Genomic DNA, 19,227 nt, shown 5'->3' on the forward strand with positions numbered 1-19,227 from the left:
TCCGTGCTTAGCTACACTCCTCCTGTTTCTCCAAAGAGCATGAGGAGGGAGAGAAAACAGAAAGGATGATGAGTAGGGCAGAGAAGCCGGAAAATGGGGACAGAGGAGACATCTAATCTCCAGGTTGGAGAAGTCTGTGAAACTGAATCCAGCCACCTACCTGTAGCTAGAATTTGGCCTGAGATGGGCTGACAGGGTCCCTTTAAGCCCAAGAAAACTTGAGACTGCAACTGAGAGCAACTCTTGGCCTCCCATTAGAAATGAAACAGTCGGGCTATATTAGGAAACTTACAGGCATGCAGTGAGAGTCACCAACACCCAGGGGATATTGATAGTGACAGGGCCCCGGGAAGGGGGATAAAGGGACGGAAAGACCATCTCCCTGTGTGCCTGAGACGGGCCCAGGTAGTCCTCCCTGCTGACAGGAGCCCACCTCTGCAGAGAAAAGCCTCCCTGTAGTTATCCGACTGAAAGTGCCCAGGGTGGGGTTTCTTCCTCAGCTGCCCAGTAATCCACACGGGGCGCTCCATTGTTCTAAGGGACCCACTGGGTTCTCTAACAGCCTGGCATGGCCACCTCAGTTTGACCTGACCTCTAGTCACTTTTCTTCCTACCCCAGGACCTTTGTCCTTGTTTGCTACAGAGTCTTACTAGGTAGACCAGGCTGACCTTGAACTCACAGAGATCCACCTCCCAAGTGCTGAGATTAAAGGCATCTGCCACTGTGCCCCCCCCCCAGAAATTTTGGGGGATTTTATTTATATTTTATGGGTACACATCTATTGCCTGAATGTATGTCTGTGCAGCATGTGCGTGCTGTGCCCACAGAGGCCAGGAGAGGGCATCAAGTCCCCTGTGGTTGGAGTTACAGAGGGTTACAAGCTCTCGTGAGAGTACTAGGAATCAAACACTGGTCCTCTGGAAGAGCAGCCAGTGCACTTAACTGCTGAGCCATCTCTCCAACCTCTCTTGTTTTTTTTTGTTTTTTTTTTTTTTTTTTTGAGACAGACTCTTGCATGATAGCCTAAGCTGGCTTGGAACTCACTGCATAGCCCAGACTATATTCAAACTCCTGGTAATCCACCTGCCTTAGCCTCCAAATTGCTGCGGTTACAGACATGAGCCACCCTGTCCCTGACTCGTTCTCTCTTGGCCCACTCCTCCTCTCCTCTCCTCCCCTCTCCCTCTCCCTCTCCCTCTCCTCCCTCTCCCTCTCCCTCTCCCTTTCCCTCTCCCTCTCCTCCTCCCTCTTCCTCTCCCTCCCCCTCTCCCCTTCCTCCTCCCTCTCCCTCTCCTCCCTCCCCCCTCCCCCTCTCCCTCTCCCTCCCCCTCTCCCTCCTCTCCCCCCTCCCCCTCTCCCTCTCCTCCCTCTCCCTCTCTTCCCTCTCCCTCTCCTCCCTCTCCCTCCCCCTCCTCTCTCTCTCTCTCTCTCTCTCTCTCTCTCTCTCTCTCTCTCTCTCTCTCTGCCATCTTTGACATTAAGACTTCAGCTTCCATGTGAAACCATGCAGGGAGAGTTCTTGAAACCCTTGCTTGAGTGCCACCCAAGACAGCCCCATCACCTTCTTCATGCTTTCCCCAAGTGTCATGAAATAAGGGTCGTGGTGATTGGTTCACTATATGCCTTTTCTCTCCTGTGAGACATTAGCTACTAGGCAGAAAGGAGCAGTGTCTAACACATTCCCATTATGGTTCCAGCATCCTGCACAGTTCCCAGGCCCAAAGAGGTCACTGGTAAACATTGATGTATGACTATGTTTTCCTGACCACACTGTTACAGTGGCCTAGGAACAGGACCCACATCCTATTTCCTTCTCAACCCAGGATGAAAGAGGCACTAAAAGCAGGCGGTGTTCAGCTCTAGATTCAGCAGTGCAAGCCCTGGGAATGATGATCACAGCCATCACAACCAACATGGAACATGCAATCCTGTCTCCTGAGTAGACAGAGCCTGCATCCCGCCCTCCCCCCACATTTGCTCTTCTCAATTGGTTTGGAATAATATGGATCCCTGGCTTGACTCTCACCTCGAGTGTTTCTGAAACCCTCATTAGTTACTTAAGCCTGCAGAGCCTTGTTTCTGACATTCTATGAAGCGGAGGTGATGAGCCTCATTGGCTGCTACCGAGCAGGCATTCGTCAAAGATACACCAAAGAGGATACATCAGAGATACAGCGGTGACCCAAATTGTCTCTGCCCACAGGCATGTGGGCTCCATGCCAGGGATGGACCAAAAAGCTTCTGACCTGGGATTCAACCAGTCACACACACGCACACACACACACACACACACACACACACACACACACACAATATGGCAGACACAGCAGTGGTCCAGAAGCGAGGTGAGAGTCAAGGTCTAGAGAGCTGTAGAGCGAGGAAGGCAATTGACTGAAGATTAAGAAAGCTACATGGGAGGCAGTGGGGAGAGCTGGCACGCGGATAATGCTCCATAAGGGTTAGTGGGTGACAGGAACTGTCCCTTAAAGGCTAGCTCCTTTTTGCTCTTGTGCTGGGGATGGAACCCGGGTTGTGTGTTGCTGGTCACGTGCCCTAGCACTGAGCTACCCCTAACCATCAAAAGGCCAGCTTTTTGGCAGGTCAAAGTCTTTTCTCAGAAATACTGGCCCAGAAAGGATTAACTGTAAAGATGAACGGGAGCCAGGAAGGACAGAGAGAACCCAGGAAGAGATGGAGGCCAGCTCCGGGAGGGTTTCTGCCTCCCCGTGGTTTCTATTCCCACCACCAGGTCTTTGCACTTGCTGTTCTCTCTGCCAGACACAGCATGGCTCCCTGTCAGCTTAGCCCCTCTTCTTCCTTCTGACCTCAGCACAAACTCCACTCTCAGGGATGCCTTCTCTGATCGCTGGAGCAGCCCACGTACCCCTCTGCATTCCCTCCTAGCTGCTTTTCACACTAACACCGCCACTGCTGAACTCGGATCTCTGCTACTAGAATGTGTGCTCCTACAGGCAAGGCCACATCTGCCTTCCCACATACACACCCAGCACACCACACAGGGGGCTATCACAGAGAAGGAACTCAGCGGACACTCCCAAATTAACTGAAGGGCACGCGGCCTTAGATGAAATTCTGAAGTCTTTTACAAAGAAAGCGAACGTAGCAGATCATCTTTTCGGGGCTCCTGTGAGTCTTGCAAAGGCTATTGCAGAGACCTCTGCCTCTCCACAAGTGTGGGCTTTCCTCGCTTGATAGGAAATACATGATTTGAATCTGAAGTGTTCCCTACAGCTTTATGGTTGGAGTGTGTGGTTCCCAGATATGGTGGTGCTATTGGGAAGGACAGTCTTTAAGAGGTGTGTAGGGACTAGTTAGCAGAAGTATGTCATTAGGGACAGGACTTGGGGTGGGGGGTGGGGTTATACCAGGTCCCCCAGTTCCTACTCTCTGCTTTGAGGTCTATTGAGGAGTGGGAGTCTCTAGTACTCTGAACCCCATCCTGACTTGACCGCAGTGATGGGTGGAGCCCCCTAAAACCATGAGTCAAAGCAAACCCTTCAACCTGAGGTTGTCTCTGTCCGCCATCTTCTCACGAACGAGGAAAGTAACTAATACAGAAAAAAATGACTGAAACAGAAGGATTCCTCGGAGGAGACGTGTCCTGCTAACACCAGGACAGTCCCGAGCAAACCGAGAGGGCTGGTGACCCTAACTCCAGTGACAAGGACACTGAGTCGACATGCTTGCGAGCCAACTCTTCAGGAAAAGCAAACAAACTTTGATTTGCACCATTCTGAGGTGTAAATGCTCCTCCCACTGCCTGGTCAAGCTACCACCGGTTGAACAGTTATGACCGCGGGGCTCTCACGGGCCAGTGAAAGCTGGCTCAGAGCCTGTATTTAATATGGAACCTCAGGTGGTCGGTTACTCCAAACGTGCCACCCACACAGTTACAGACAACCTGGTGGATGTGAGAATCTCAGAACAGTCGTGGCTGGAGTGAAATTTGGGGAGCAGATCACCCTGTCTGAGGAAGCAAGGTATCTGACCACCTCTGTCTCAGCCTGTGCCCACCGCAGGCATTATTCATCAGCCATGATGTGATGTTAACAGGGTCTCACTACATCTATGCACTGCCAGTAAGTTAATGATGTAGGGGATCAATCTGCCTTTAAGGATAGGTGTGGCCACTGGGCGTGGTGACACATGCCTAGTGCTAGCACTCTGGAGGTAGAGAGAGGCAGGAGAATCTCTGAGTTGGAGGCCAGCCTGGTCTATAGGGTGAGTTCCAGGACAGCCAGGGTTACAAAGAGAAACCCCATCTCAAAAAACAAAAACAAACAAACAAAAAAGGATTTGTTCTTGCCAAAGGGAGTCTCAAAAAGGCTCAAACAGATAATGAGTGACTTGCCCAAGACCGCACAGCCAGGCGGTAGCTCATCTGAGACGAAGAAACCAGATTTCCAGCTTTGCTCACCCCTGTCTTGTTGCTTTCAAAAAAGCAGGGTGTCCCAGAATAGGAAGAAACGAGGAGGGACCCTGAGTCTCGATTCTGGGAAATGTTCTGTTAGGATTTGAGTCTCAAATGTCCCGGACGACTCATGTGTTGGAACACCTAGTCCCTGTAAGAATGTAATGTCAGAATCCAGCTGCCACTCAGGCTGTAGCCCCTGTAGCCTTTCCCTCCCATCTTGAGGATCCTGACAGACGCCCTGCTAAGACAGTGCCTGTCAGTCCCTAGTTTCACAGACCTCCTGATGTTAGTGGTTCTCCCCAGAGAAGTGAGTTTACTCACATCTAAGAGGGTAATGGTGGCCGCACATCCCAGCCCATCCCCTTCCCTGCCTCCTGCCTGGGATTCAGAGTCTAGGTACCAGTTATTGAAACCTCCCCCATCCCTAGAAAGAAATAAGAGGCTCCCATTTCTGCCATGTGCACCTGAACTTTCTGTCTTCAGAGCCCTCACCATGTTCTCTGTCTCTGGTGCTCAGACTCCTTGCCATGCTATTGTCTGTCTGTCTGTCTGTCTGTCTGTCTGTACATAGCATTAATAACTTTTCTAATAAGCCCCTTACTCCCCAGTAGTCTCTCTCAGTGACCCTCTTGAGCACATGCCTTCCATCCCAAACCTTGCAGTCTCCGGCTGGCAGTGATGTTTTATGTTGGGGGAGGAGGAGCTTGGTCAGTAGAGGTGAGTTTGAGTTGGTTGAAGCAGGCCTTTGCGCCCCTCCCCACCCCCTGCCTCCTTCCCATCCCCAACTCCTGGATTTGCCAAAATGTGAACAAGCCACCTGGCAAACTCCTACCATCACCAGCCAAGCTACTCCAGCCCTCTTCACCATGACAGGACTGTTCCCTCTCAAACTGTGAGCTCTGCCTCCCACCCCATGCCTTCAAAAAAAAGCCACAAACCCCCTCTCCTCCCTTAAGTTGCTTTTATCAGGTGTTTTGACACAGAGAGAGATAACTAATATACCCTGGCCTCTTTTTGCACCTCGAAGATGTCTTATCTTGTCTACACAGTCATACCTTTTGAGTGTTGCCAAGGGAGCATGTAAACTCATTGCAAAATATCCAAACAACAACAACAAAAAAATGAACATGTGGACAGATGCTCTCCTGTCTCCCCAGGTGAGACCACTGTCAACAACCTAGGTCAGTCCTGGCCATTTGCTACACGCAGTGCACGCTCATGAGGTGGAGCGAAAGGCTGACAGTTTACCACTCGGCCATTGCTCCTGTCTCTGAGAATGAAGAGAGTAGGGTAGACACTCAATCAATGCTTGCCAGATGGCTTTTGTGCCCTTAGCATGCCTGTGATTTGTTTTCACATGAGGTGTAAGTGGTTGGCCTCTGTACACTGTGTCCCACGGGCTCTTGCCTTTCATTCACCAGTCCCTCTGCTTAGCGTCTGGCCGGCGTGGTGTTTCCCCCATAATGGTCCTGAGAGGACCTGCTCTCTGCCTCACCTGCAAGGCTGGCACCACAGTTTGGAAACCTTCCATGGTTTCCATCCATCAAAGCCCCAGAGTCTCTGGTTTCCTGGGATCACCAACAGACAGCGCTGAGCAGAAGAGCTGGTAGCATTGGTGACAGCTCCCAGGAGCAGGGTCAGGTTGCAGTCATAGATGCCAAGTCTCTTTAGCCTTCAGAGCTCTGCCGCTCCCACATGTAAGGCTGCTGCCCCGGATGACACCCCACGGCTCACACAAGAAGCTGAGGATTAACTCAGCAACACTGCCTGGGTGCTGACAGCCCAAGGCCTGTGGTCTGGTTGGAAGCCCCTTGGTCAAGCCTGGGTCAGCTCAGCACACCGAGGGTTGCCAACAGCGCTGAGGCTATAGACTAGAGCTGACTTAGTACACACGCAGGGGAGAGGGGTTTGAGGGAGAGGATCTGAGTTCAGAGGCAGCCCACCGCCATCAGGCCCACAAGAATGGCTTAACGGGCATCTCTCACCCATGTGCCAGACACTCAGCTCCTGACCCTCACCCAACTCATGGCCATTTATTTTTAGTTCATGTAAAGCCTAGAACCATCACCACTGCCTCTCTCTCTCTCTCCCTCTCTCTCTCTCTCTCTGTCTCTCTCTCTCCTCCCAGTCATAATATCATCAAAACCCTACCAGTCCTCCCTTTTCAGTACCATATCTTACCATCTTGGTGATGGTGGTCCAGGCCTCTGCCCCTCTCACCTACATCATGAATACTGCCTAAAACTCATGAATGGGCACTGTCCTGGCCACGGCTGGCTTCATCTCCACCCTGGAGCTAAAGGCATCCCATGAAAGCAGAGCAAATCCTGTCTCTCTTCCGCTTTGGGGCACCAGCAAGCCAGCTCATTGGGTAAAGATGCTTCCAGCCAGATTGCTGGGCCAAGCTCAGTCTCTGGGACCCACACACTAGAAGGGAAGTGGCTCAGACAGCTCTGGCCTCCACACGTGCACTGTGTGGTGCACACACACCAACAGAAAATAATTATGTAAAATGGAATAAGAAAAATCTTTAATTTTATTCATTTATTCTTATGATCCTAACAGTGGAATGCCAGTCGCCGAACAACTCTGCCAACCGGTCCCTTTCATGGTCCCTGTATTTCTCAGACTAAAAGCCACATTCTTGCAACCCTTCACAAAATACCCCCCACCCTGTTGCTTTCCTAGGCAGAAACATTATATGAATGTCCTTCTTTGCATGCCCCACCAAGGGGACACACTGTTCATCTGCCCTGCCCGCTGGGGGAGGTTACACCTGGGTACTTGGTGAGGAAGGGTCTGTAAGGATTCCACCTTGAACGTAAAGAGCTGGACCTCAGTGACCCCTGAACAACATGCCCTGTTGGCCATGTACACCGCAAGCTTGACCATGTCTCTCACTCCACTCATGCAGCGTGGTCAGCTGTCAGGGGCTCAGGCTTCCTCAAGCACCCAGTGCTCATCACTGCTGACAGGGAGAGCCCAGGAGGCTCGAGTGCCCTGGAGTGGCTTTTCGACTTGTTCTCCATCCACACCTGGTTTCTCAGCCCTCAGCCACTGCCCCTTAGATAGGAAATAGAAGTCACCTGGGAGGAAGGGAGGGAGGCAAGGAGGGAGGGAGGGAGACCAGCCCTCCATGTCTTCCCACTCTATGGCCCTGGCTAAGAGGGGCAGGATGGAAAAGGACAGCCCTCTGGCTTATGGTAGGAAGTGCCCTGCCCCCTCCACCCCACCCTCTCAGCAGAAGCCCTCAGAACTTGAGACTGGACATTCCTCGCAAGGGTGTGGCCGGCCTAGCAGAGCTGGTCTGGGGAACAGCTGCTGGGGGCCCAGAATTAGCCACCCCTGGAAACCAGCAAGCTGAGTGAATCCCTGAGGCCTGCCTTGGACGGTCACATCTGCTGCGACTCCGCCAATCGGATGCATGAGTCACGGAAGCAAGGCACAGAGAGGAAAGATTGTGTCCGCTTTCTCGTGTCTTTGAGGGGGTTCTCCCTCCCTGGAGTGCCCAGATAACACCAAGAAGCTGCTCGGACTTCAGCTTAACCCACAGCAACTTCGTCACGTTGATCCCAGGCTGGGAACTGTGACATGAGATTCTTGAGATGAGGTTAAATTGTGCTGATTTCACATTTGAAACGGAGTCATGCCTGGTACAGGTCCCATCTACCCTGGCAGGTCACAGGGCAGAACTGAGAAAATCACTGTCTTAGTTTATCAACCCTTCCAAAGTCAAAGGCTGGTTTCTGTGTTCAAAAACATTGCCCCATAGATAAGAACAGCTACAATTCAAGCTAGCCGAGTTAATTCCCCCTGAGGGATACGGAGGGCACCACAGGAAGGAGAAGATACAGTCTCACATTTTCATGTGTGCTGGACATTACACTAAGGGCTCTACATTATCTCATCCCTTTGTTTCAACTATACGTTAAGAGAAATTTTAACCCTCGTGGTGGGAATAGAAAAATGGAAGATCGGAGAGTTTGTGATGTTCACACAGTTAGCAAACAACACAGCTGGAGTCTGAACAACCACCTTATGTGCTCCAAACCCCAACCCCAAGAGCCTAAGCACAATGCGTCTCCCATCTGAAGCTGGACTTTGGCTACTTTGTGGGTTCTTCTTTCTTCTACCCTTCTCCACCCCTTTCCCACCCTTTCAACATCCTAACACTAGACAGGAGAGAAAACAGGGTAGATGGGAAAGGGGGTGACAGTGTCATTAGACAACTTCCTGCTGATTACAGCATCCAGGTCTTTGGGGCAAGTTTGATTTTTCACTATCAGAATATCTAATTTCTTCTCATTGTTTCTTCTTTTTGCACAACTACTTAACAAACCAGGACCAACAGTGATCAACAGTGACCAACAGTGTTCAATAGCAACCAATGACAACCATGGGCTCCCGGGCCCCTAGTATTTATATACCCTCTGAAAAGTCCCCAGAATTACAAACATCACACAATCACAGAAACTATCTGCAGCTGGCAAAATCACGCCCCTGCTAGAGCACCAGACAAATCACAGTCAGCTGCTGTGGACAATCTGAAGCAGCCCCCTCCCACTCCTGGGATTAAAATGAAAACATATTCCTATAGTATTCCTGTTGTTTTTTAAAAACAAAAACAAAAACCAAATTTTTACTACACCCATCAGATTCTCTTAGAATTTCTATACTTTATTTTCTATCAAGACATTTTAAAATTAAAGGTACTACTTGTAAATTTGAAAAGCAAAAATTCCACTAGAATTAAGAAATTTGTTGAACAAGCTAAGAGGATTTAAGGTCAACATGACACAATTATATCAGGGCTGGAATGCTAGCTCAGCAGGTAAGAGCACTGACTGCTATTCCAGAGGACCAGAGTTCCATTCTCAGCACCCATATCAGGCGGCTCACAACCATCTGTAACTCCAACTCTAAAAGATCTGATGCCTCTGTCCTCTGTGTGCTGTGCTCATTTTGCAGATACCCACATATTGACATAAAATATCTCTTGAAAAAATAAAAAAGAAAGAAAATAATTGTTTCCATAAACTAGTATCAAATAGGTGAAAAAAAATTTTTTTAAAGATTTATTTATTATTATATCTAAGTACACTGTAGCTGTCTTCATACGCACCAGAAGAGGGTGTCAGATCTCATGATGGGTGGTTGTGAGCCACCATGTGGTTGCTGGGATTTGAACTCAGGACCTTCAGAAGAGTAGTCAGTACTCAACCACCGAGCCATCTCACCAGCCCCCGAAAAAAATAAAATTTAACATACCTGCTGGGGTGGTGGTGGTGCACACCTTTAATAGCAGCACTAAGTAGGCAGAGGAAGGCAGATCTCTATAGCTTCAAGGACAGTCAGGGTAACACATGAAAAAACAAAAACCAAGAACAACAACAAGGCTCTATGTCCAGTGTCAATAAATAAGTAAATGCAGGGCCAGCAAGAATGCTCAATACTTTAGGCATTCGCCATGAAATCTGACCATCTATGTTCAGTCCTACCACGAGGTAGGAGGGGAGAATTGACTCCAAGTTGTCTCTCTGCGTGTACATGGTGGCATGTGTGTGCCCCCACCCCCACCCCAGCAAATTAAAAAATGCAATGACAGTTTTATAAACCAAATGTATAGGCATAACATTTTTTAAATGTAGGAATTGAAACGTTCACAGCATTGCTGCGTGAAACTGAATAAGACATCAATCCCTGGGCTCTATACCATGTCCATGGACGGGGAAAACTCAATGCTGCCAGAATGTTTATTTTCTCAAGCTGATCTGTAGCTCTAATAACTTGCAATGAAAACCTAGTTGCCTTCGGCTTTAAGAACCCGACAGGATGATTTTATAATGAATGTGGAAAAGCAGTGACCTACAGCAGCAGAATATAGGAAGGATATTGGATAGGAAGGACAGAGCTAGAAGATTTACTACAATTCTGAGGCTGACTCTAGGCTGTGTGTGGCAGCACATACCTATGATCCCAGCACTTGAGAAACGAACAGCCTAGGCTACGTATCAAGTTCTGGAACAGCCGGGGCTACACGATGAGACCCTGTCTTTAAAAAAGACTTGTTATAAAGCTATTACTGCAACAGAAAGAGGTTAGACTCGTTGGGAATATAAATGAATAACAATAGAGAAATATTCTTTGGGGGCACAAGTGGATAAATAAGGAAGTTATGTTCCTTTAAAGCATAACTATGGGAGAATAGCACTCCAGGCTCAGAAAATGTGACATGCTGTGATGCTCGGTCCTCTGTTCAGACAGATTCGTTGAGTTTGTGTGTTTGGAATCCATTGGACTAAATGAGTTTAAGTCACTAACTTTGTGCAAGGAAAAAATAAGTAGATAACAAAGAAAGAAAGAAAGAAAGAAAGAAAGAAAGAAAGAAAGAAAGAGAGAGAGAAAGAGAGAAAGTGAGAAAGAGAGAGAGAGAGAAAGAAAGAATGAAAGAAAGAAAGGAAGGAAGGAAGGAAGGAAGGAAGGAAGAAAGAAAGAAAGAAAGAAAGAAAGAAAGAAAGAAAGAAAGAAAGAAAGAAAGAAAGAAAGAAAGAAAGCGAGCAAACTGGGTCCTGAGTGTAGCAGGTTAGGTTCTGGACTCAGCTGGCAAAGACATACGGAATGGTCTTGTCTTTTCAGGGTATGGTAATGATAATAAAAGCACATGGCAAACCATCCCAAGACCTCTACATAAGCCAGAGCATCACTGAATTCCCCAACAAGGTACAACAAAGAAAGCAGCTGACGTGGCCCAGGGAAAGAGAAACGAGGTGGAGGGTTGGTTTGCATTCTCCACTTTCACTGATGTGCACAGGTAGAGAATTGCAGTGTATGTAAAATACACATCTGGCTGTGGAGTAGCAGTCATGAAGATCTGAAAGGCACAGGCTAGGAAGACGTCTAAGTAATATGATGCATATAAGGCTCTTAGCACAGAGCCAGGTACGCGGCGAAGCCTAGTAAAGGGAACCTGCTGTGGTCAGGGTGAGCATCACAAGCAGTTGGCCTTGCAGGCGCATGGAGAACCTAACTTAAGTCTCCTGTCAACATTTTGAAATCTGTGGGTGGTTTTGAAGAGATATAAGATGTTTCAGTTGGTAAAGTCCTTGTGTAAGCACAAGCTCTCGAGTTTGGATCTGCAGGACATAAAACGCTAGGTGTGGAGGCCCACACCTATAACCCTAGCCAGCCTCGCTCAGTCATGAGCTCTGCATTCAGACTGTCTCAAAAGCCAAGGTGGACAGTGACAGAGGAAGAGACTCCACATCAACCTACAGACTCCATAACGGCGCAAACACCTACACGCATGCTAAGCGCACACACACATACACACATGCTGTACACATACATACACATACAGGCTAAACAATGCACACACATGCTATACACATACACACAGGCACAAAAGAGATAAGGATAGGTTTAGAATCCCCTGGGAGGGCAGAGACATGCCTCTTGGGTATGTGTCTGTGAGAGCATTTCCAGAGGATTACTGAATGGGGTAGGCCTACCCTGAGTGTAGATGGCCCCGTCCCACCAGCTGGGAACTATGGGGGTAAAAGAAGAAAGGAGGAAGACAGGTGGCAGACGATGCTCTCCTTCCCTCTGCTCCCTGGCACGTGATATGGTGAGCAGGCTTTCAGCCGCATGTTCCCACGCTGTGAATTCAGCATGCCTTCCCTGCCATGACGGACTGAACCCTCTGGAACTGTGTGCTAACATAAGCTGCTTCTCCCTTAAGCCACTTCTATTAGATACTCTGGCCACCAAGTCATCAAAGTGGGTAGCACGGGGTTCCACCCTTGCACACGACCAGGGCCCGCCATCAGGACAGTTATCCTGTCTATTTCCTGTCATTGTCTACCATCTATCAAAATGCTTTTTAATGACATAAAACACCTCATTCTTGAAAATAAATTTTATTTCATTCATTAATTAATAATATGATTTATTGTATGTACATGCCATAGCACATGTGTGGAGCACAGAGGCTAACTCATAGGAGTCAACCCCTCCTCCCACTGTTGTGAGTTCAGGGGATCAAGGTCAGCCCTGGGAACAAGCACTTCTACCCACTTTATCCCACTGGCCCAGACAAGCCCAGCTTACTTGCTATTTTCAAGCCCCATCGCTACTTCTCACTAACCAGAGATCCTTGATCTTTCTCAGTTTCCTCATCTGCAAAATGGGGTAATAACAATACTTCCCATAAAGTTACATTGCCATGTCACGTGCCCAGGACGGCATCCAGTACATGGCAAACACTGCAAGATCACTATTAGTAATGTTAGTTTTATGGAAAACAATGGACTTAGGGGCCATCTTCCTACTGCATTCTTTATTTGCTGGTTTGAGATAGGGCCTCAGGTAGCCCAGGCTAGCCTCTAACTAGTTATATAGCCAAGGATAACCTTGAACTCCTAATCCTCTTGCTTCGACCTCCTGACTCTGGCATGACAGACATGCACCAATGTGCCTGGCTCTGCTGCACGTTTTAGTTATTGGATTTATTTGTGAGTGAGATTACTTTAAGAATCTGATGATTATCTGAGAAAACACCTCCCAGGGAAACAACAGGTTGTCCATGCGCATGTGCATGTAGACACCTTACCAGTGCAGTGACCTCAGGTCAAGGGTTTTAAAAAGCAAGGATCACAGCCCAGGGGTGGCTTTTACCCACAATCATAGCACTTAGGAAGCTGAGGGCTTCAGAGAGTCTGTCTCCAAAGCAGAGACAGAGAAGAGTGGGGGAGGAGAAGGGGGAGGGAGAAGAAGAGAAAAGAGAAAGCCAGGGTCATGAACGGTCTTTCAAAGGCTGGCATCTGTGGGTTTCCTGGTAGAAGCGGCCAGGTAGCCAGGCAGTGAGCTACTCCTTCAGGGCCGGTCCATCACTATGCACTGGCTTTATTTAAGTCAGCAGCTATTTTTAGCTTTACTTTATATGGCCAGGGAAGGGATGAGGGCTATAGCAGAGGAGGCGCCAGGAGGCTCCAGTCCAGGGGCCTTCCCCGCCCCCATCCCTTCCCATGCCAGAGCTAAAGAGCTGAACCTTCCATCAAAGCAAGGCTGGGAAGAGAGGGTGGAGATGGGAATGGCAGGGCCTTCAAAGAAGGCTCTGGATAACTTGCTTTAGAACAGTGACCTCCGACCTGTTTGGCCATGGTACCTATTTTTTGTTTGTTTGTTTGTTTGTTTTTAAAGGCAGGGTTTCTCTGTGTAGCCCTGGCTGTCCTGGACTCATTTTGTAGACCAAGCTGGCCTGGAACTCACAGAGATCCACCTGCCTCTGCCTCCCGAGCACTGGGATTACAACACACAGTGATACATATATGCGTCTATACATTATACTTCTGCACATACAGATACATATACAGCATTAGCTAAACTTTTATCCAGGAAATAATGCTTCATCTTGTTCTCCATGAAAGACCTAGTCATGTCTGCTCTATATCTACCGTTCCTTCTATTTGAATGTATGTGTGTGTGTGTGTGTGTGTGTGTGTGTGTGTGTGTGTGTGTGTACCCTGGCCCACTAAATTCATCTGTTTGCCAATAAACCAGTTGGCACCTCCGGTCCATGAAGCTGATGTCTGCTTCGGTTTAGTCACACCAGACTACAAGGCAAGGCAGCTTCTCAATATCCAGGACAGGACGCAAGTTTTAACTCTGCCTGGGTGCGGATGCTCAGGCTTTGGGCCTCCTGGCATTTGTAGACTCTGTCCTTTCAACCAAAAGTGGCGCTCACCCATGAACCGGTGACAGGGCTTAGCTCACAACCTCCTCCAGGAAGTCCTCTGTGAAGTCCCAGCCTCACGCTCTAGTCCTCACCCGGCTCTGCCTAGCACTGGCCGCTGGGCTAAGTGTGGCTCCTGTTACATCCCTGGCTCAACCGTTCCATTCTTTCTACACTTCACAGTAAAGCATAGCACTTGCTTTACAAAACACAGTATATGCTTATTAAACGAATTGATCATCTTAGTAGCAACCAGAGCAACTACCATTTACCCATAAGAAATAGATGAGCTGGCTTGATGGCTGGCTCGGCGTGGAGAGACACTTGCCTGTGACCCTGACGATGTGAGTTTAATCTCCAGGTCATACACCATGGAAAGAGACAACCAACTCTCACAAGTTGTCCTCTAACCTCTATGCATAGGCTCTGGTGGTCACATATGCTCTGTCCCCTCCCCAATAAATATACTAATAATATTTTTAAATCACATGAGAGATTAGAAGTGGTTCGTCTCACAGATGAGGAAAGTGAGGCTCAGAAATAAACCCGGTGGGTCAGGGTCATAACCCCGGACTTGTCTGGCCCCCACCTGCTCTCAAGCTTAGGATCTTATTGGTCCACCTCCCTCTTGGTGCCATCCAGAAGAGGGCAAGGGGCAAGTCCTTAACAAACCCTCAGGGGACCGATGACAGCTTGATTAAAGACATTTTCCAAAGCAGCAGCCACGTCTAAATTTGGACAGTTACACCTTGTGTGTGGCTTGGAAGATAGAACCCACAAGGTCTCCAGAGTCCCTGGATGTGGGGGCATCTCATGGGAGGGAGAAGGCCGGGCAGAACAGGGTGGCTGGTCTTCTGAGCACCTGGCCTTAAGAGCTCCCCGGCACACCTGGGCTCAAACCCAGGACCCACAGATCGGGTCACTCAGCCTATGCCTGCAGTCCCAGCATGCACTCCTGCTTCATTCTCCCTGTTCTTCAGACAGGCTAAGCCTGGTCCACCTCAGAGCCTTTGTGTCTCCACACCCTGCTTGAAAAGCTCTCCTCTCTAGACCTCCCAACCCTGCATCTGAGACTACTTCATGCACACTCTTCCTGCACTAATGACACTAATGATAACCTTGAGAAAATTTATATATGTGTGTGTGTGTGTGTGTGTGTGTGTCTGCTCCCTGCTCCAGTCCCTAGCACTAGATACAGCACAGTGACAGGGTTACTGCTGTTGGCTTCAGGAGTGACCAGGTTTCCTCCCTTTAGACGTGTTGGCAGATCAGCCCATCATGTCCTATGTTCACCTCACCCCAGGAATGTGTATCCCTGTGATTCACAGCCAGATCTCCAAGCCCTTGGAGATAGACACAAGATTAGGAGGGATATTTGGCACATACCTGCCATGTACCTTTTTACATAGATGATTTACTCTATAAGCAGGCAAGGACTGTGCCCATTTTATATCTGGGAAAACTGAGGCTTGCTCTCTACCCAACCTCCAGTGCCTGGGTACATGATCATCTGCTGAGTCAAAGTGTACCTAGTTGGAGGTTTGGTGGGTGACTCGAGGACATCAGAATTTGTCCTCAGTTCATTCCTGTTCCATCCAGTTCTATAAGCTATTCTAGGCGTACTGAAGCTGGAGAGACAGAGTTGAAGGCGGGTCCTCAGCCCAGGCATGATCCTAGCCTGCATCCCAAGCTGCTTTCAGTAGGCTGCAGCTTGCCCAGACTCACCCAGGGGGCCGCTGCTGCTTAGCCCTGCTTCCTTGCTCCACCCTCAGAATGCCCCCTTTCCCATATTCCGTCACAGCGCAGCATTCGTCCTAACTACAACATCCCACAAGTGGTTTCTTATGCCAGGAATACTTAGTTTCTAAAGAGCCACCACTTTGAGTCACTCAGCACAGCAGGAAAGTGTCCTGGAAATACCCCAGTCAGAGGAGCCATGGGGCATGGTGGAGCATGTCTATAATCCCAGTATTCTGGAGGCTGAGATAGGAGGGTTACAAGTTCAAAGCCAGCCTGAGCTATATTCTGTCTCAACAAAAAAAGACTGCAGGGAAGTTAGCAGGTTCTGTGAGACAACAGCCAAATGTCTGGATGCCAGGCAGATGCATTCATCTATTATGGAATATTCTTTAGATTTTTTTGCATAATTATAAATCTAAAACACATTCATTTTGTGATATATACAAAACAGGCAGAGAGTCACTGAGCAGTGATCTCTATAGTTTGCTCACCCCGATTCTCTCCCTTCCTCCCTCCCTCCCTCCCTTCCTCCTTTCTTCCTTCCTTCCTTCCTTGTCAGAGTTACACTATGCTGACAAGCTGCTATAAAATGATCCTCCTGCCTCAGCCTTCCAAGTAGCTGAACTAACATATGGTACCAGTAAAGGGACAACTCTCCGCCGAGCCTGTTCAAACAGGCTTTGTTGCTCACTGTGCTGGTCGGAAGGTCTGATGAACCTGAACTTGTACCTTTGCTGTGGGTAGATGCTGGCACTACTTGTTCACTGCCCATGCTTTGAGCAGTACTGATGCCCTAAGTGCCCCAGTGTATGGATGAGCAACTAAGGCCCAGGCAAGCAACATATCCAAGTCACACCTGCAGGTAAGGTAAGGCCATTTCCCAGTGTTCTTTTGCCTCAGAAAACTCCTCTTTATCTTATGACATTCTCTGACTCTCTTTACGTCCGTCCCCTCTCTGCTGGGATAGTCTCCATCTCCTACTCTTGCGATCACACCTCCCTCACCAAAAATCTAGCTCAGGAGTCATGTTCTGAAAGCCTTCCCCCTGCCCCTCAGATGTGTCTGCCCTTTCCTACCACCACTCTATCATGTTTGAGTGAGATGCTAGCCGGCCTGCCTATCTTTGAAGCCAGAGTCTATGTCCTTTTTGTATCTCATCATTTGGGCAATAACAGACAAATAGGAGGTCCCACCAAAATATGCATTGAAAAAGGCTGGGGATATGGAGCAATTGTCTAGAAATATGTGGTGAATGAAAGAATGTATGAGTAAATGGATGGATGGATGGATGGATGGACAGGTAAATAGCTGCTGGGTGGGTGGATGTATTGATCAATGGATCCATGGATAGGTGAGTTGGTGGATGAATGGATGAATAGGTAAATAGCTGCTAGGTGAATGGATGAAGGGATGGATGAATGAGTGGGTGGGTGGGTGGGTGGGTAGACAGGTAGATGTAAGCTGGGTAAATGCAAGAAGGGATGGGTGGGCTGGTGGATGGGATGGGTGAGTAGACGGATGAGTGAATGGGAGAAGGATGGATGGGTGGATGTGTGGGTGGAGGGATGGGTGGATGAAAGTTGGGTGGTTGGATGGATAGATGGATGGAGAAACGAATGAATAAACACTCTTATGATCTACCCCGTGAAAATTTTTTCATAGCAAAGTTGAGGCCAGCCCCCAGTTCTGCTAAAACACAAGCTAAAATCTAGCTGCTTACATACCTCGAGAGTAAAGAGAAGTGATTACATCCTATCAAGTGTCCATCTGTAGGACAGCCTTGTACTCTTCAGTCCTGCTGGTCCTCAAGAACTGCCTTAGTGCCCTACCTTTTCTGATAAGAAAATGGATACAGAGAGGCAGAGTAGCTTACCCAAAGCCACACAGGAACTATCACCTTAGACCATCTATTTCTTTGCCAACTACACTGCTGTTCCCCACCGTCCCTTCAGGACCCCCCTCAAGCTCTGCGGGATGAGCAAGACTCACCTCCGTCTGCGTAGGTCTCCGTGCCATAGCCGTCCTGTAGGCCGTTATTCCAAGTGCCCTCGTACTTGGCACCACTGTTTGTGCTCTGCCGGATTCCGTAGCGCCCCTTAAAGCCATGCGTCCACTCCCCCTTGTAGAGCCAGCGCCCCTTGGTCTCTATGCCAAGCCCATGTCGTTTGCCCTGGCTCCAATATCCCTCAAAGGTATTCCCACTGGGCCAGGTATAGACGCCTGCCACTTCAAAGCCAAAATTCCAGGAGCCCGAGTATTCACCCTGGCCCTTGGGGCCGGTGCACAGTCCGTGCCCGTGTGCCTTTCCCCCTTCCCAGCCCCCACAATACGCCCCGCCATCATCAAAGTCAAAGCGGCCCCCGCTCATCTCATCCTCGCTCCTGACAACTCCTCCGTCCTCCAGCTTGGGCGTAGGGGTACCTGATGTTCTCCAGGCACCTTCAGGTTGAGCCCCTAGACTCACCACCGGGCTAGAGGTGGAAAAAAGCAAGATGCCAACAGAGGCAGCAAAAGCCCAAAGGCCAAGTCAGCAGTGGGGGCGCTGGTCAGTGCCATGGCTGGGAGGCCTCCTCAGTCACCCCAACAAGGCAGCAACTTGAAAAGGAAGCCGACCGAAGAGACTCCAAGTTCCCACAAAGCGTCCCAGGTCCAGCTTCCATGGAGTCTGGTGTGCTCTCCTTAAGAAAAGCAACGAAAGGAGTTGAGGGGTCCTGTCTTTTCAAAGAGGGACAGTTCCCGGTTTAGCAGCCCAGCCGAGGCTAAATTGTCGCCACCCACCCTGAAGCAGCCGCTGGCCCCCTTCTCATCCACCCCAGTGGGCATGCGGCTCAGATCTCCCAGCTGCCCCGCCCCTTCTCCAGCCCTGCCTTCCTCCCAGGATAGAAAGGTCAGTGTTGCCCTAACAAGGCCATTGGATCTCAGAAGCTGCTCCCAAAATAACCCCCTGGCTGGCCCAGCCTCCTTCAGAGCCGGAGGGAGGGAGGGGGGCTTCCAATCCGCTGGGCCTGCAGACCCAGGCAGTGGCCCGAGGGGGCTGAGCAGGAAATCTGAGAACGAAGTGTGGACAGCTTAGCTACTTGGTGGCTTGCCTTCTTGTGGATCAGAGCTGCCTCCCATCTAGAAGTCCCCAGGTTCCGCAGGCAGGGAGAAGAGACGGAGACCAGCAGACCATCTTATCCAGGGCCACTTTGTATCCCCAGAGTTCAGGGGGTGGCAGACATGGGGCCCTACCACTTCGAGCATGCCGAGGCAGGACCTGGGGCTTTGGTCCCTCTGCCAATCCCATTGAAGAATCCAGTGACCTACAGAGAAAGGAATGGA

At 49.3% G+C, this 19,227-nt stretch overlaps 1 protein-coding gene across 3 annotated transcripts in view; it reads right to left on the reverse strand.

Annotated features, from left to right (window-relative positions):
* Positions 1-18,797, reverse strand: part of Jph2 (junctophilin 2) — a 61,808-nt gene extending 43,011 nt beyond the window's left edge. The window contains exons 1-2 of one of the 3 annotated variants that reach the window (NM_001205076.1): positions 18,685-18,741; positions 17,896-18,584 (exon numbers count right to left, since the gene is read on the reverse strand). In NM_001205076.1, the coding sequence (NP_001192005.1) occupies positions 17,896-18,274 (379 nt within the window). In that variant the 5' untranslated portion in view covers positions 18,275-18,584; positions 18,685-18,741. Of the gene's footprint in view, positions 1-17,895 lie in introns of all 3 variants that reach the window. The other 2 variants (NM_021566.2, XM_006499972.2) reach the window with 2 other exon arrangements.
* Positions 18,798-19,227: the final 430 nt, after the last annotated feature.

Source organism: Mus musculus, chromosome 2 (assembly GCF_000001635.26).
Source record: "Mus musculus strain C57BL/6J chromosome 2, GRCm38.p6 C57BL/6J".
Lineage (NCBI taxonomy): Eukaryota > Metazoa > Chordata > Mammalia > Rodentia > Muridae > Mus > Mus musculus.